The sequence below is a fragment of the Nothoprocta perdicaria genome, unplaced genomic scaffold, assembly GCF_003342845.1.
Source record: "Nothoprocta perdicaria isolate Ctin4 unplaced genomic scaffold, notPer1 scaffold_143, whole genome shotgun sequence".
NCBI classification, from domain to species: Eukaryota; Metazoa; Chordata; class Aves; order Tinamiformes; family Tinamidae; genus Nothoprocta; species Nothoprocta perdicaria.
Genome location: NW_020454572.1, coordinates 878,547 through 895,603, shown reverse-complemented (window position 1 = coordinate 895,603; position 17,057 = coordinate 878,547). Strand labels below are relative to the sequence as shown.

General features: G+C 45.8%; 1 protein-coding gene across 1 annotated transcript in view; it reads right to left on the bottom strand.

The window, feature by feature from the left end:
* The window catches only part of GLG1 (golgi glycoprotein 1), a 61,712-nt gene that overhangs the window by 22,246 nt on the left and 22,409 nt on the right, over positions 1-17,057 (bottom strand). Inside the window, exons 3-9 of the mRNA XM_026034338.1 lie at positions 16,193-16,225; positions 14,239-14,325; positions 11,528-11,743; positions 6,023-6,226; positions 5,311-5,382; positions 3,342-3,525; positions 1,819-2,033 (exon numbers count right to left, since the gene is read on the bottom strand). Coding sequence (XP_025890123.1) covers positions 1,819-2,033; positions 3,342-3,525; positions 5,311-5,382; positions 6,023-6,226; positions 11,528-11,743; positions 14,239-14,325; positions 16,193-16,225 — 1,011 coding nt within the window. The remainder of the gene's footprint in view (positions 1-1,818; positions 2,034-3,341; positions 3,526-5,310; positions 5,383-6,022; positions 6,227-11,527; positions 11,744-14,238; positions 14,326-16,192; positions 16,226-17,057) is intronic.

Below are 17,057 nucleotides of genomic sequence, written 5' to 3'. Positions count from 1 at the left end.
GGCTCTATACAAAATATTACTTCCATGGGACTTTATTACACCATAGCTGCCACACACCATCGTGTTTAACCTGACTTCTTGCAGCCATAGACCCTATACGTGCTGGGGCTCACAATTAAGGGTCATATATATTTGCTCTSTGATGATCTATGGTCCCATCTCATATCCATCACCCTCAGTATGCACAAGAACTCCTCCTGTTACAAATGCTAATAGGGTGTTATTTGTAGAGGACAACCTATATATTCATGCTAAATATGTATTGTGTCTTCCTTACAAACCAACTGACCTACCATAGAAGTAAAAGCAGGAAGCTCTTTCCAGCTAAACAAACTACAACGAACAAGAGGTGACAGCTGAGACAACTGTGGCCAATCTAAGCATCACCATTCCCRTACAGAATATTGACAGGAAAAGATGTAGGTACTTCTGAAGCTGAAGGCAGCYGTGTAAGAGCATTATATCACTCCTCAGGAACCCAGGCCATTGGAACACTTACCTTATTCTTGCAATCATTTCTTTCCTTCTGCCCACAAAAATCTTGGCAAGCTAATCACATTTTATAAAATTAACATTTAATTTGCTCCTGTTGTCTTTTGTACAGAGGACAGAGCACAAGTCATTCCGTTTAAAGGACAGTCCTTGGCAAGCCCTGCTGCTTCACCAGCTTCCTCTAGATAAACAGAGTTGTAAGAGCAGCTATGGAAAAAGCCTATAGATTTCTACAGAAGTCCCTCTCTTTCCCCCAAAGTCTCACATCTCCACTTGCTTTGGGAGGTTCTCTGCCTTAACCTGTGCCTTACTCCGACCAGGATTTACTCCCAAGCAGAAACAATCTCCGAGTAATTTTTGGATAACCAAGTTCTGTGGCAGCAGTTCGGCTTCACAGCTGAAAACCAGCAACAAGCATGCAGTTTGTCCACACAACTGCTGTAAAGCATAACTCACTGCAGATATGACTCAAAACACACAGCTGCTGCACCAACACACCTCTGTTTAAACARAGGAAGCTTCAGCACACAATCACCCAGTGCTTGAAAATAAAATTTCTCCAGCTCTTCGTTCATTTATCTTCGCTAACACACACACGTGTTGGCAATACCCTGGCCTCGGGCTTTAAGCTACCTTTAAACTGAAAATGGGCTATTGCAGGAGGTCAAGAGCACCCATCTCCTCAAACTGCTATGTTAGCAATAAATTCTGTATATTATTCCTCAGCCATGTCCCTTTTCCAGGCTCAGTTTGCATAGAGAAGCTGAAGGGTCATTAACAGCAGGTATCAAGTACAAACATAATATCACCTCAAGCAGCATTAATGAGCTGGGAGAAACAGTAAGTAATTGCTTTCAATTTGAAAAGACTAAACACAAGACCAATCTGGRCTGAAACAACCACTCTATTCTTAAGAAGTATTTTAGAGAAGAAAGACCATTTCTTTCAATAGTTGCAACTGAAATGAAGAGCAGTTCATCATAGCAGTCAGTGAAGTTCCATTTCCATCATTCAAGCCAAGTGAAAACAGGAGAAAAACCAACAATGTGCATTTTCAAGGACAGGGCATAGGGGGAGAGAATTTTTTTAACTTACACGAACAAAAGTTTCCCTATATACTACACGCAGGAGAGAACGAGGTGACTTGAGAAGTGCTAGAAATGAACACCTGGAGATGAAACATGAAATCCAAAGAAGAAAAAAATAAAGGAAAAAAGGAAAAACGGAAAGAGCATCACTAACRTGCTGCTAGCACCATCTTCACAGCGAGCCTAAAACCTGAACAACCCCCCAGCTCCGACGGGAAACGGCAGGAAAGCAGCTTACTGCCTGCTGACAGTTGAGGCCCACGTTCCCCTTCTCCCCTCGGACCACTTTCATGAGGCAGTGCAGGGTGCGCCCCTTGCGGTGCAGGCCCGAGCAGTGGTGCTCGATCTCCCCTCGGCAGCTCAGGATGATCTCCGGGCTCAGGGAGAAGTCCTCCATCAGCATGCGCCTGTAGTCCAGCATTTCACCCTGGCACTCGCTGCTCACTTGTCGACCTGAGGCAAGAGAGGAAGACACGAGTTCGTGGCAGCGCTCAGCAGAGCCCGTCTGGACCAAGGGCTTTGGTGCTTCCACAGCAGCAGATWAGGAACCATATCCATGTTCTGGACAACATCAGAGCAGCCTGCAGACACGAGCAGACTCACTGGAGGTTAAGCCAAGTGTCCCTCAACACAACTCCTGTCATTCAACACAGCTCGTAAATGAACCATTCCCCAAGTGMCACACCAGGCTTTCAAAGAGGGAACTCCTGAACAATCAAGAGAATCTTATGTTGGAGTCTACAGGTGGTGACTGCTTCTGGAGAAAGACTCAAATACCCTCCGGGGGGCTGGTACAGGTTATCCATGTCCTATCCTTTCAGGTGGTTGTTTTTCCACTGCACAAAGGGAAGCACCTCTACTAATTTAAAAGCTRCACTTAGGCAAACTAACAGCAGTTAACAGTATGGAAATTTAGCTTTAATAAATATGGARATTTGCTCCTGAGCAGCTTTATCAGGATGCAATGAAAATCAGTTCAAATCCAAAGGAATGGGATGGCCTCTTTTTGCTGTGGGTGCCCCCCATCTATTCMTAGGAGTAAAATCCCTGTATGATGGGGATCCTACATCAGAACAGCAGCTTGCAAACACTGTAACGAAAACAAAACAAAAGAAGGCAGAAGGGCCTCCAATACGGATGCAGAGGATATAAAAAATTTTACACAGTAGGGCAATTTCACAGAGAACTTCTAACTTGGTGCTACTGTGGTGCCCTGTAACCCCTTGGGAAACACCATGGCATGCACTTTCCTTCTACACAGCAAAACCTCAGYAGGGGTCACAGAAATAAAGCATTTTCTCAAGCTACTAAAGGAGTGTGAGCTGCATAGATTTGAATACCTCTGGCTTTCACTGAGTGAGGTTAAACAAGCTGCCTGTGCTGCTTTTTAAGCTACTAGCATATTTACTGTTTACTCCACAAAGGAGAGGAAGAAAACTTGTCTGAACTCACAGTGAAGAAAGGAATTTGCAATTACATGTCATTGGTTCAAGGGGGCTCTGCTATGTTGCATTTTAAGCATCCTGCCTSCACAATAAGAGCCATTCTCGGAAGTTTCCTAGCTATTTTTAGATAAGCTTCRAAGTAAGGGATGAAAGCAGCATGATGAGAAAACTTGCCTTTCTGTGACCCAACATTTCAGTTTACTTGGAGAAGGTGGCTATAAATGCACACTGCAGCTGCTAGCCCAAAGTCCCACACAMGCTTCTAAAAACCAAGACCCCAGCAAGCCCCTACGTCACTTGGACAAGCTGCCCTTACCTCTGTGCACAGCAGACTCGAGGCACATGAGCAGGTAGGAAAGCCGGGCTTCTCGGGAGCGCGGAAGGTTCTCCACGTTACAGCGATACTTCTTCAGGTCACTCTTGCAGGACTTGGCCAGCGAGTAACTCACTTTGTAGTCYTGGGCAATCAGCTTCTGGCGGGTTGTCAATGCGTCACGACACTGCGGGAGACACGTGTTGGGACAGCTCAAAGACACATATGGCTCTCAATTCTTTGGGATTCAAAGAACAGCTTCTGCCCTAAAACTCATAGTTTAAGCTGGATCGCAGTTAAATTCGGCTGTCGCGCAGTGAACAACCCACACCCGAGGTCAACAGATGAAGGGTTTTAAAGGAGCTGCACAGGAGTGATGCCTTTCTTAGAGCCACACATCCCTCCAGCTTTCTGTGAGGAGCTAGGGCTGAAAGTGTGACTCAACTCGCAGTAGCTGAGATCAGTTGCTGACATTTACCCCATGCTCACCCTGTGCCCTCRAGAAACAATTTTTCCCAGCCACATTTCCAAAAGGCTACGTTCCTCACATCTGCACTGTAACGTGCCAAACTGATGACAGCACCAATATGCAGTCTACTCACAGCAATTTCTAGCCATTTTATCCCAACGTGCTGTGGCTCGTGAGGATGCTCTGTGACCAAACTAGACCCACAACCCCAGCGCTGCAAGAACAACCCCTTAACTCCATCCCAAAAGGGCTTTGAAAAACCCTAGGAGGGCACCAAGCAGGTGGCCTGCTAATCAGCTGTCCTCTGTGTGTGCAGCTCCGGACACTTTTAACAAGGAGCAACTTTTTACTAACAGCTCTGCAAAGCCAGTGGGTTTGTGCACAGTCCAGCTGTGGTAGCCACACAGGTGGGAATCAGCTGGGACATTCATCCTGCTCTGCAAAACACACCCACTCCTCCCTTCCTATCAACTAACTTGCTGCAGCTTCATCTAAATGCCCAACCTCTCACATCTTAAGTCACGCAGCTCAGCATGCAAAGCACTTTCTGTACAGCCAAAAACAAACTAAGCAAAAAAAGGAGCACTCCGTCTCAGGAACATSCTTGGATAAAATAATCTTTGCTTCGAGCCCTCAGGGACTCCTTCCTCAGCAGTGAATTTGTTAACTGGAATTAAACTTTCAGATAGCTGTTGCAGTTAAAGAAAAGGAAATAAGTCCGATCCCTGCAGGSCTCTGAATCTGCCTCCTTTGGTGGAGCTTCACAGATAAAACATCTTTGCATCCTTTCAGACTAGAACTCTGTCTCCTTTCTATCACTGTGATGCTGCTTCTGAAACCACTGATTTCGGTGATTTCACAGACTGCTGCCTTCCTAAACCACCCACACCACTAGAGCTATAAGCAAATTCTTCTAGGGATTGACTTTACAGATCAGCCTTTTTTTTTTTTTTTTTTTTTTTTTTGGTTAAAATCTTCAGGCAGAAAAAATTAAGGAGAAATCCAGTAACTCTGAATTGTACGTCTTGCCCACACAACTTGCTGCTTAACAGTCAGATAATTATAGCCTGGAAAACAAACACGTGAAATACCCATACAGCTCAACATACATTGAGATATTTAGACAATTTGTTTCCAACYCGTACGCTAGGATAGGATTTATACAGGCTTACCTCAGCATGATGCCACTTTAAACACTTAATCACCACACGGCCACTTGAGCTCCAAGTCTACCTTCCCAAATTACCCACCCAAGAGTAGCTTTGATTTATTTACATCCTTCAACTTTAAAGGCTTCATCTTGCACACAGTTAATTCAAGTCATCAGAATGTAGCTGGAAACAAGAGCCCATCAAGGCAAAGGCAGCTGTGAAAGGAGTCTGTTATCTGGCCACGGAGATGACGGATTTTCCTCAACACAGGACAAGACTAACGCAGTCGGGGCTGATGAATGATCTGATGATTTCTGCCTTAAGGATTTGCCCCCCTGAGACAGGTACCTACCTTTTCACTCATTGATTCCTCAAACTTGTGGTTAAACAGGCACTTGTAAACTCGGCCTTCCCCAGCCTGTGTCTGTGAAACAGAACAGTAAGATGAGCCATTAAGGACAAGTCACATTGTGCTGAACAAGCAGGTTAAACTACGCCAAAAGAGAAAAAAATACAGATTTCCTTTTAAGCTACGAATATATTAAAGCTAGCACTGGATGGAACCAACTGTGGTGATTTCTGTAGCACAGAGAAAAAGATATTGTTGACAATTCTTTTTTTTTTTCCCCGCTCTGATCTGGTTCATCAGCCTTTTAGTGAGAAACCCCTCAGCTGATTCAAGATAACAGGAACTGAGCAGCGCAGCTCTTCAGTCTCATGCTCCAGCAGCAAGGAGTGCTGCAAGCAGAGACTCGTCTCATGCGATCGAGCAGGAGGCAGGAGCCACTCGCCTTGGCCTCCTCTCCCGACTCGAGAGGCTCCCCACTGTCCACTCCAGGTCTGAGGCCCATCAAGCTGTTGAGAAGTCAATTCCGTTCATCAAGCCAGCAAAACCCATAACACTTTTTATTAGTGAAATGAAAACAAGAATTCTTACAAAGTGACAACTAAGAGGTGCCTGTTCGCAGTATTACACCGTGCTCAGGCTCCAATCCCATCTCCTTCTTTATCACCCAATTTTTAATGGATTAAGGTAGAAGGGACGGCAAGAAGGAAGTACTCACGTTTTCACAAAACCGCTCCCTGTCGTCTCGGCAGGCGAAGTAGAGGTGCCGGTCCAAGTGGAAGTCGTCCGAGGAGAGCTCGGCCACGCGCAGAATTGCTTTCTTGCACTGATCAGACACCTGGATTCGCGGATTGGTCTCCTCGGCCTCTTTCACCAGGCCTTTCTCCAGGCATGCCACCACCTCTCCTTGCGAGTGGGCATCCTACAGCAAAGGGAAAGAGCATACTCTGCAGTTGACCACATATACGAGTAAGTGATCCAGGATTCTGGAAAATCACCATGTAAATCAAGCCACAGACCTTCTACACATAGATGACACACGTATTACTGCATATACATCCATATCTTGCACAGAAACAATATTTTTTAAGCCCGTGAAAGACTCTTCATCTGAGTCAAAACTGGTGACTACAACCAGGCTCCAAGTCAGGGTCAGCCAAGCCAACTAAGTTCATCTTCTGCTTTCCTCATCTCCWCCTCGTTCAGTCACCTTGACCTGCGACGTCCCCAGCTGCCACCTTTAGATGTAGCCGACGAGCTGCTGGGCAGAGCGCTACCACCCCCTCCAAGGCTCTCCAGCTTGTTTTGATGCAGCTTAATTAGATTATCACTGCTTAGTCACACTGCTTAGAGCAGCTTACCAAAATGGCCAAATTATCATTAATCTGACAAAGCTCTCCTGGCTCCATGGCAACAGCGGGCAGCAGCATCACACTGAGAACACACTGGGCARAGAAAAACCATGGTTGCTCCACGGTGGGCCAAGCCTTTGGTTTGGGCAAGGACAAGTAGCAAAGCGTGGCCCAACCTTGGCTCCTCAGGGATGATTCTTCCACCGGGGGGAATAAAATATTCCAAAGTGTTCAAGAGTAGCTGAAGAGTTGGGCAAAGCTGCTGTGACCTGGTGCTGTTCCCCAGGCCAACCATGYTATCTCAGCCACAYAACTMCACAGAAGGCCCAATTCTTCTAAAACCGTGCCTTTTTCTGAAACRCATCTTTCTTCATGGCCTCTGCAARTGTTTCTGGACAAAGAGGGAAATCTTCTCTTTGAYTGCTTGATCCAAGGCCTTAATCCATGCTAATCTGCCGCCAGAGGATACTGCTATGGAGGGACGCAGCAAAGCATGTACATGTGCTTGATATTGAATTGCTCAGCCCGGCACCAAAGGCAGCGAGCGCCATAAAGCACGGCTGGGACAACTCCAAGCTGGGAATTCTTCCGAATGCCTTGGTGAAACTTCTCCCCACACAGTGAGCCTTGAGCCCAGCTGCACTCTGCCATGCCAGGAGCACGAGCAGAACAAGGCTGATTACAGCGTAATAAATAAAACCCACAAACAGCAGCAGCTTAAGAGCTGAAAGTTTTCTAAAGCACTCAAAAGAAACCACACAAAAAAGCCCAAAACATCCTAGTCGGGTTCACTCTTTGCTTTGAATGGCAGCTTACCAGCTGTACACGCTGCCCAGACATCGGCACCCTCAGAGAAATCTCTTTAAATATACAAATATTCCAAAAGGAGCAGCAGCTACAGTGGTAATGTTGCCCTAATATTACTTATAACTGCCATTTACCCATARCCACAGCGAACACAAACTCCACTTCTCAAACCTTAGCAGTCACTCACGTGTAGTCATCACTCCCGGGGCGGCGGGCAGGACTCAGTGATGGAAAASCCACAGTCTGAAGCTCTTCCTTGGGCAGGTTTTGGCCGTGCTGCCGCTGGGAGGGAAGGCAGGGCCAGGGCTATTCACTCACCGTGCAGCTGGGGCGGGAGGGCACAAGACCAGACTCTTCCTGCTAGGCTGGGCTGCAGCTTCCAAACGTCCTGCAGTGCAAGTCTAGATTGCTAATCAACAGCTTCACGCTACATATAAAAGACTATTTTTAATAGTCTAAGGGAAGGTGATTTATAGATGCAGGATATGAGCTTTTAATGCTGTATTATGGAGATGCAACATAAAAAACACTATTTTTTGGGGCACCATTTCACAAATATGRGTTTTAGATTAGAGCAGATCATCTTGAAGTACTGGCTACTGCGCTTCCCTGCATTACAGGGATTTAAGACACATTTAAAACAGACTTCATACAAATGCTTTTGTGTACAAGAGCACCTCAGCACTTCAGTTGCTGGAACACCCCTATAATGCTGCACTGAGTAAACAACCTGAATTAATTGCTTCCTATCTGCCCGTTYAGACTTGCTTCCCCTCCATGTTCAGAGCTTGGATGAAACTAGGGGAAGAGYGAGGCCAACCACAGCCAAAGCACTCAGGAGGCAAATAAAGCAAGTGAGAAAACAATGCTCTGACACGGCCGCTCCAGGAATCCTACAGGAAAGGCTATGGCAGACGTACAACTTYGGCTCATGCCCCTTTGCAAGGTGGCAAATCACCCCCAGCTCAGCACAGCTAAGTCCAAACTAGCAGCAGGGGCCCTAGCAGCTTGACAGGGATGGAGTTAGTGTCTGGCAGCGCTTACCTCCAGGCACAAGAACCACCTCTTTCCTCGTCCTCCTCAGGTGCCCCGTTATACTCGGTCGCACGAGAGGACCACTCACCTTTTCTCCAYGGGCGGCTCTGCAGCCGCAGTAGGGAGGCAAAACCTGAGCAGGAGCCTGATGGGAGTCAAGGGAGATGAGATTTCTTGCAAGCAGCAGTGAGAAAGAACAGCAGCAGCAGCGACGCTGGCAAAGCCACTTCTAGCTGTTTCCATAGCAGTCTAAAATACCTCAACTGCTCTAAGTGCCAAAGATGACAACACAACAAAAGAAATCATACAGCACATTGCTGCTTCTGCAAACCACCACTGAATAGTCTGCACTGGGTACTAGAAAGTGAGGAAAACACTCAAATCCCCAATAGAAGGTTAGTATTGATCTGCTTTGCTGCTCCATAGTGGGCATCCGTTTGTCACGTGCCTTGTGGTTACCTCGGCCACCTTTTCTCCTTAGCCTCTGGCCTTGCTCCTTGCACATCTTAACATCAACAGCCARCAAAGTGGGGCTGGCCACATACAGCTTCTATTCATCATGAACCAACTTGCATTCAGAGCACTGAGGCACAAAAGTGGCACAGAATCACAGAACGGTCGAGGTTGGAAGGCACCTCTAGAGACCATCCAGTCCAACCTTCCTGGTCCAGCAGGGACACCCAGAGCACAGGGTGGCATCCAGGTGGGTTTGGAAGATCTCCAGAGAAGGAGACTCCACAGCCTCCCTGGGCAGCCTGTGCCAGGGCTCTGGCACCCTCACAGTGAAGAAGTTCCTCCTCACATGGAGATGGAGCTGCCTGTTTTCAACTTACACCCACTGCCCCTTGTCCTGTCACTGGCCACCACTGAGAAGAGTTTGGCCCCTTCCTCCCTACATTCTCCCCTCAGCTATTTATACATATTGATCACATCTTCTCTCAACCTTCTCCAGGCTAAACAGGCCCAGCTCACTCARTGTTTCCTCATACGAGAGATGCTCCAACTCCCTTGATCATCTTTGTCACTCTCTGCTGGACCCTCTCTAGAAGCTCCACATCCCTTCTGTCCTGGGGAGCCCAGAGCTGCCCCAAATGCTCCAGGGGCRGCCTCACCAGAGCTGAGCAGAGGGGCAGGATCCCCTCTCTCAACCTGCTGGCAACCTCCTTGTTGAACCTCAGGAGGTTCCTCTCTGCCCAACTCTCCAGCCTGTCCAGGTCCCTCTGAAGGGCAGCAGAGCCCTCGGGAGTGTCAGCCACTCCACCCAGCTTGGGATCATCCGCAAACTTGCTCCGAGTGCCCTCTGTGCCCTCGTCCAATTCAAGCAGTGACCTGCTATTCCACCACATGATTAGGCAATACCAAAACGCACAGAGCAAAGCTAAAATCAGGACCACAGAAACAGCAGCATTTGATTTGCCACTAAACATCTCTGCATTCTCAAACTGACCTCCTGCTAGTGCATTACCTGGCTGCAGTACTTGCGCAGAGCAGCAAGCGGGACGTCGGGCTGCACGTGCATTTTGAGGTTACACAGATGCACGCAGGCAGGTTGGTACTGTCTTTACCTCTGCTCCGTGAGACCCGGTTTACCCTCAGGAAACCCACCTTGCTGCAGTCTTCCTAAAATACAGTAAGTATTTTAATTTGGTCGGGCCACGGACAGCACACGCAGCCCAGAGACTCAGGATTCCTGCAGTCCRTTTCTGCTCCCATCCTGATTTTACCAAAACAGTCACGATCCAGGAGATCCTCCTGCTGGAAGACAGCCTTTATTTCCCTTGGAAAGCAAGTTACTCGGTCGCTACTGGTCTGAAACTGCAGGGCCTCCAAGTTCCTCCCACTTCTATGGCTACTTTTAGCCTTGGCTTTGTGCTTTCTGCTGTGCACTCCAGTTTAACGTGCTACAGATGAATTACAGCAGTGAACTTCTCAAAGTGGCAAAATTTCTAATGTTTCAATAGCTGTGCCTCTAATTTCTATTACCTCAAAACCTGGTGTGTTTTTCACTACAGATTTCACCTCCTTAACAGTTCATTTAAGAACCTGACTCTTAAAAATCTATRAGCTATAATCAAAAAGCATTGTAAAGAAGTTTATAGCCTAATTTTAGCTTTATCCCTAAACATAAAATCTTACCATAGGACAAGACATTCAGTGCAGCACTACACAACAGCTGCCTGCATTAGCTGCACTGAAATAGAGGGAGAAAGACAGTGCCTTGAAAACCACCCTGCTTCTCATTACCAAAAACTTTCTTTTTATTTCCTGCATGGTCATTACATAACACATCTATAAGGCACACAGATTTTCTAAACCGGGCCTGGTCCCTGACTTCCATCTAAGTTTCCTAGTGCAACGGAGTGCTATAGAAGCTGGAAGATTTAATGAGGACTAATGAACACACAGTCAAGCTGGCATATGCAAYTATTGATATATTAGAGTGAGGAATTACAGCAGCAATACAGTCAAATAGCAACAGACCTTCCACTTAACTCCTATAGGGCAAAAGGGCACTGATTTATTCCGTAAAAAAACAGTACAGTATTAAAGAGTCAGAACTACTGAAATCACAAGGGAAAGGCAACAAATGAAGACTCCTGATCTGTGCTATCATCTGCRGACTGAGCAAGCAGAATGAATTAGCACAGGCCACATTGCCTCAATAACTGTCCTGCGTCAGAGCTGACCACAAATGAAACGAGCCCAGCAACGAGTCATTTAAACCTATTGTTTGGATTCACCGTACCAAGTCCAACCTTAGCAARTGTAAGCAAAAAGGCAGCTACCTACCAGATCCCCCGCAGTAAGGGAGAAAGTAATCACTACAAACAGCAGTTCCCCAAAGCAAGGAACACCCYTTACTAAAAAGGACCTACAGAGTATCAGGGCAACAGCCTTTTCATACAGCTTAATCATGACACGGAGTTTCCAAGTTGCAAGCCCACTACCATATAGTGCTGCAGGACACCTCAAAGCCTCAGTGAAGCATTTTTACCTGCCTCCTGACAAACCACATGTTCTCTAGATACCTTTTCTCCGGGTCGAATGCTGCCACACTTGAGGAGGTTGATGTCAGCCTTGCAGTCATCCATGAAGCCACAAATGAGCCGGTAGTCGCTGAAGATGATGGCTGTCATTTTGGTGATGTACTGATGGCACTGGTACTCAGTGATGTTTCCTCTGTGGTCCACCAAACAYGACACCAGGAAACCTTTACCAACCGGTTCATCCGCACACTCTTTGATCTGCTCAAAGGGAAAAAATAAGATAATTAAAAAAGAAAATTTAAAGAAAGAAATTAAGGATACAGGGGCTGCAGCTACTGAATTTAAACTTTTCAAAAGAATCCTCAGGCTCCGAAACTTGTATCTAGAGTTTCAAACACTGCTAGCAAAAAAGCTCACCAGGCCTAAGGTTAACTCTCAGCAAGTCAGAATACTTGAATATTTTTGAAATGAGAAATACTTCCTTTGCGTCAATATCTGAAGTAAATGCAATGACCTTGAAGAATATCTGTCTTCTGGCCCATTAATCATCTTTCACAATATTCACACTAAATCCCTGCAATCAAGCAGATTTGTAGGGAAAAATGCTCCTTTGACAACCTTTACTTAGAAAACCGAGCATATTATTATAGCATTACTGAATCATACTTGGGCCCCCATTAACATTTTGCCTTGTACAGCACAGCGTCTTGGCTAAAAGTGAGATTGATTCAAAAGTAAATATATTTATTGAGCTGTTTATCCCCGTCTAGAAGTCAAAAATATTGCCTTAAAGGAAAGCCCTCATCAGATTTGTTTTTATCAAGCTCTCCGTCGAGCTGATTGCTGATACTAAACCATTTTACTCAGTGGTCTGAAGCAAAAAAGAAGAAAATAATCACTGCTAATARAAGCTGAAAGCCGTGCAGAGGCTGGCAGAGCAGCCTACATGAGCAGACAGCTTCCCAATACAAATCACAGCCCGTGCTGCTCAGGAGAGCAGACTATAAGGTCAAAACGTCACCTTTAGAAGTAAAAGGCCAAGGCCATTTTGAAAGCAGCTTTCCAATAAGAAGTGGGAAAACAYGGTTGCTTATCCGGTGAGGACAACYCCAGAGGAACACCGGGATYGGGAGCAGCGCAGCAAGGCCGTGCTCTTTGCTCCAAGGAATGTGGAGATTACACAGCCTCCTTTGAAGCTCAGGAAGACCCTGTGTTGAGATATTTACCCTGTGCTGGTGTCCCTGGGCTTGTTCAGATACCGAGTGGGGAGAACACTAAGAGCAAACACTGAAACATTTCAGAGGTTTCTCTGATACCAATAGTCTCTACTAGGAGGAGGATGTTGCTAGAAGGAGACGCTCTAATTCAAACAAGGAGGAATTCAGAGCATCCTGCTCCACACTCCTACAGGTCCAACTAAATGAATAAAATCAATCCTCCTGCCTCCGTTTATGAAGTCACTTACTTTCTAATTAACAAGTAAAAATGCAACGTTTTCAAAACAGGACTGGAAGGCAGCTGGAATTTGCCGGATGRCTTTATTTAATCCACATGAGCAAAATGCAGTTTAAGGTTGATTGTGCCTTCTCTGCAATAGCAGAAAGAGCTTCATTTCAGTCAAAAACCCACATATGATTCACCACAGGGTGGAAGGGGGAGAGTGGAGCCAGCTTCCTCTGCAAGAACTGTGTCTATTTGCAATTGTTTAAATGCACAGTTGGGACAGGCACTAATTCACAGGTGAACATCCCTACACTTTATTCTTCTAGATGTACTTTGTTCTAAAATCGAACACACAACAGGAAAATACCTTAGCTCGGATCAAATCGAAACGTTAATATTAACTAAATTAACTCACGCTCTGCATGCGAGTTCTTAAGATTTTAAGGCATTTCTACTAAAAGCTACTCAGTGGGATGGTTTAGACACTTGTCACAAATGTTTAACATTTATCAATATTAAACAAGTGATTTAACACATGCAGTTACTGTTACTTACCTAACTATGCACCAAATGGCAAAATACCAGCTCAGGACATCACCCACCCCCAAGTCAGATAACAGAAACATTGTCAATTAATACACAGCTAAAATCCTGCGCTTCTCCCATGGTCTTTAGAGCCCAAAGATGTTTACAGCACTCTCAGACTGCTGTTACACAAGAGAGGTAACTAAACACGCTAAGAGCATTTTCAAGAATACCTGAAAAAATTCTGCAGCAGTTTCACGACATAGAACAAAGTTGCACACAGAAAACACTCATCTTTCCTCCACTGCAAAAACTGGCATTCAACGGACATGGCAGCACTCTCATTTGGGAGCTACTGAACTCCACGCACAGCACAACCCTTGAAGGTGAGCTGCTTTCCTCATGCTGTTTAATCCTCTGGCTTTCTAAAGCATTTTTCTCATTAAAGTTTCCGTTCCTTAACTTTAATTACGCTAAAAGAAGTGGAAACACAAGCTTAAAGTGGGCAGGAGGGACAACCTATGGGATGCCCCTCAGCTGCGTGGTTTTTCTCAATCTTTTGTAGCTAATTTGTGCTCTTCTCACATGAACCAAATTCACTGCAAAGCACRGGGAACAATGCAGGTGATCTGGAGTGTTTGAGGGCTCGGGGAAACTATGCACCTTCTCTCATCTTCCCCGAGCCCCAAAGCTTCATTCCCACTGACCATCATCCCAGGGAGGCTGTGCAGAAATGGGAAACGCTCCCAATGCCGCAAGGGCAGCTGTTCCTTTTCCCCGCTCACCTCGGCAATAGTRGATTTGCAGACTTCTCTGGCCACGGACTCGAACTTTGGATCTGTAGTCAGGTTCAGCTTGTAGTTCCACAAGAGCTGCAGAGAGATTATTTGGAGGGAGAAGGTTTCAGAGCTTGGCATGGAGAAGGAAGAACAGGTATTTTGCTTCGGAAAGGAATGAAGCATCACGTATTCCAAACCGGTATCATCCTTCTGCAGCGCAATAACCGACACAGAGCAAAGTCTCCTTGACAACTATTTCCACAAGAATTTTCTTCAAGAAATTCAGGCTCTAACACTCGCTCCATAAGGTCACGAGCTGCCCCATTGAAAGAAAATTCATCTAATGAAGACAACAGAAAGGCTAAAAGCCCCAACTTGCTACCTACTACATATTTACTAACATCTTTAGCCTAGCTGCACAACGGCTTATTCGCTCAACACATGCCATCTACCACAAAACGGGACAGTCTCGACAAGAGCAGATATCAGGCTGAAAACCTAACAAAAATTCATCATAAAAGGGAGCAGAACATGCAGCAGGTTCCTTATTCACTTCCTTTTTCAAGGGTTATAGCTAGACACGTACTTCAAAGCCTACAAGCTCCCCACCTCGCTAAGCAAAACCCACTAGATGTTCAACCACAAAGCGTCTCAGTCAGGGCGACTGTTCCTCTGAAGACAGAGATGAGCTCTTTTCAAAGCCTAACTCTTGCATCTAATTTGGGGCAAGTTGCAGTCTACACATACACACACATCTCTGATTTCCTCCTGAGGCACTAAAGTGAAAAATAAAACAAGCTAAGACAGCTAAACCTCCACAAATGAGTAGGTGAAATTTTTGCCCAGGAGGCTCTCTATTAGCTCATGTGTTTTCTCCTCTAGAAACTTGTTACATTTAAACATGTTAAATGAATTGAAAGGTTATATAGGTTTTGAAATTCAACTACTCCACCTTTGTGAGAAAATCAAATTAATATCAAAACGGAAAACAGTTTGGTCACACTTATTATGAGATTTGAACTGTGGGCAAAGGTCTGATGTTGGTTCACATTTTCTTCCTCATATTCAGGTAATCTCTGTTGGCATAACTGACAGATTATATGTCAGATGCCTTTTAACACTAAACCCTATCATAAAAAAAAAAAAAAAAGAAAAGAAAAAGAAAAACCAAAATAAAACCCACCCGAAAAAAACAAAGGCCCAAAACACCGTGTGCTTTCACCTCATCCAGTCCTGGGAAGCAGTTGAGAATTATGACTGCCACACAATGAGGTGGCAAAGTGCTAAAGGTTAATTTATAAACACAGTTGGAAACTCCTGGTTGTRCAACGTGGATGGGGTTTATTTTTGGAATATATTGTCCACCAATAAAGCAAAATAGAGCTGTTCAAACACCTGAAACTAGCCCTGTCACTGAGGTGGGCACTTGTCCGTTCATGTCCAAGCATGAGCAAACAAGGAAGGATCCTGATGCGGAGAATCCTGCCAGGATGCCAAAGAGGGGCGATGAAAGAAATCTAGTGCCAGCTGCATTTTCCAAGCAAGCCTGAGAGTTTAGCAGCTGGGAAAGCAATGCAGAAGGCTCCAACTTTAACAGCTGAAACTAAAGAACGTTTACACTCAGTATTGCTCACATCTTTTCCCCAAAATGAGCATGCTGCACTGTTCCCAGGAGCTCACAGGAACCACTCTCYACCCCTGAAACAGGAGAGATATCTGCTCTCTTCCTCTTCAATAGCAAACTACAGCGTACAGAGACCTGAGCTACTTCATTCTGCAGCCTCCAATGCTGCTGTACTGGGTTATAGGCGTTGGTTTTGGGTTGTCTTCCACCGCAGGGCTGTGCAGAACTCCAGTGTGCACTGATTCCTCCTGCACACTCTATGCAAAACACCCCGGGCTGATGGGGGAAGGCAAGTGCAAACGCAATCAGCAGAGCCTCAAGTAAAGCAATACTTACATGATTGCAGTCTGAAGAGATTTCATTATCTGGCTGGAAAAAAAAAAAAGAAAAAAAAGCAGTGTCAGTTCACTACAGACACGATGAGTGTGACATACAGAACAGCATCAACCTGTAGAAACTAGCACGCTGTCAACTCTTKCATCTTCGAGAACAATTTGACATAAGCAATAGGAAATTTTAACAAGTGCACAGGAAGAGTGATGATACCCAGGTACCAAAAGGATGGAAGTAACAGGCACTTTAGTGCTGCCTTACTGCACAGCAGGCAAACTGCCCAGGAGCTGCGTTTATGAGCACAGAGACCCGTCAGGTGCACTCGTGTTCGACCTGGCTGCCTGAGCTAAGGAGGCAAAAAGCATCTGTGGGGAAACARGAACGAGGCAGAAATGGGTTTAAAAGAGGTTTTTCCATACCTCTGAAAGAGGAAAAGGAGACAGACCTGAGATTTGCTCCAGGATGCCAGGAGGAGCAGACATTCACGCACCACATCGCAGTATTTACTACATCCCCATGAGTTCCCCAGTGCCGGCGCGCGCCCGCTGCGCGACGCCTCACGCCAACATCTGCACTACGGCTGCTTCGGAGGAAGCAAAGGGAAGTTCAGGGGAAAACAAGGGGGACAGAGGCTTCCGAGTGCTTCACTACAGCCACGAGGAACTGAAGCGCTTTTGTATAGCAGGAAGCAGCAGGAATTACCCCTCCAGTAAGAACAGAGTAACAAGCAGCACCTGAAGGATCGCGTAACTTGCTCAGGCTGCTGCCATCTAAAGCAGTATTTCCTCCAACTTCTGATAACATCAAAATTACCTGTTTTTAAAGGCCAATAAAAGCCTGCTTAATACTCTCAGGCTGCAGGACTGAC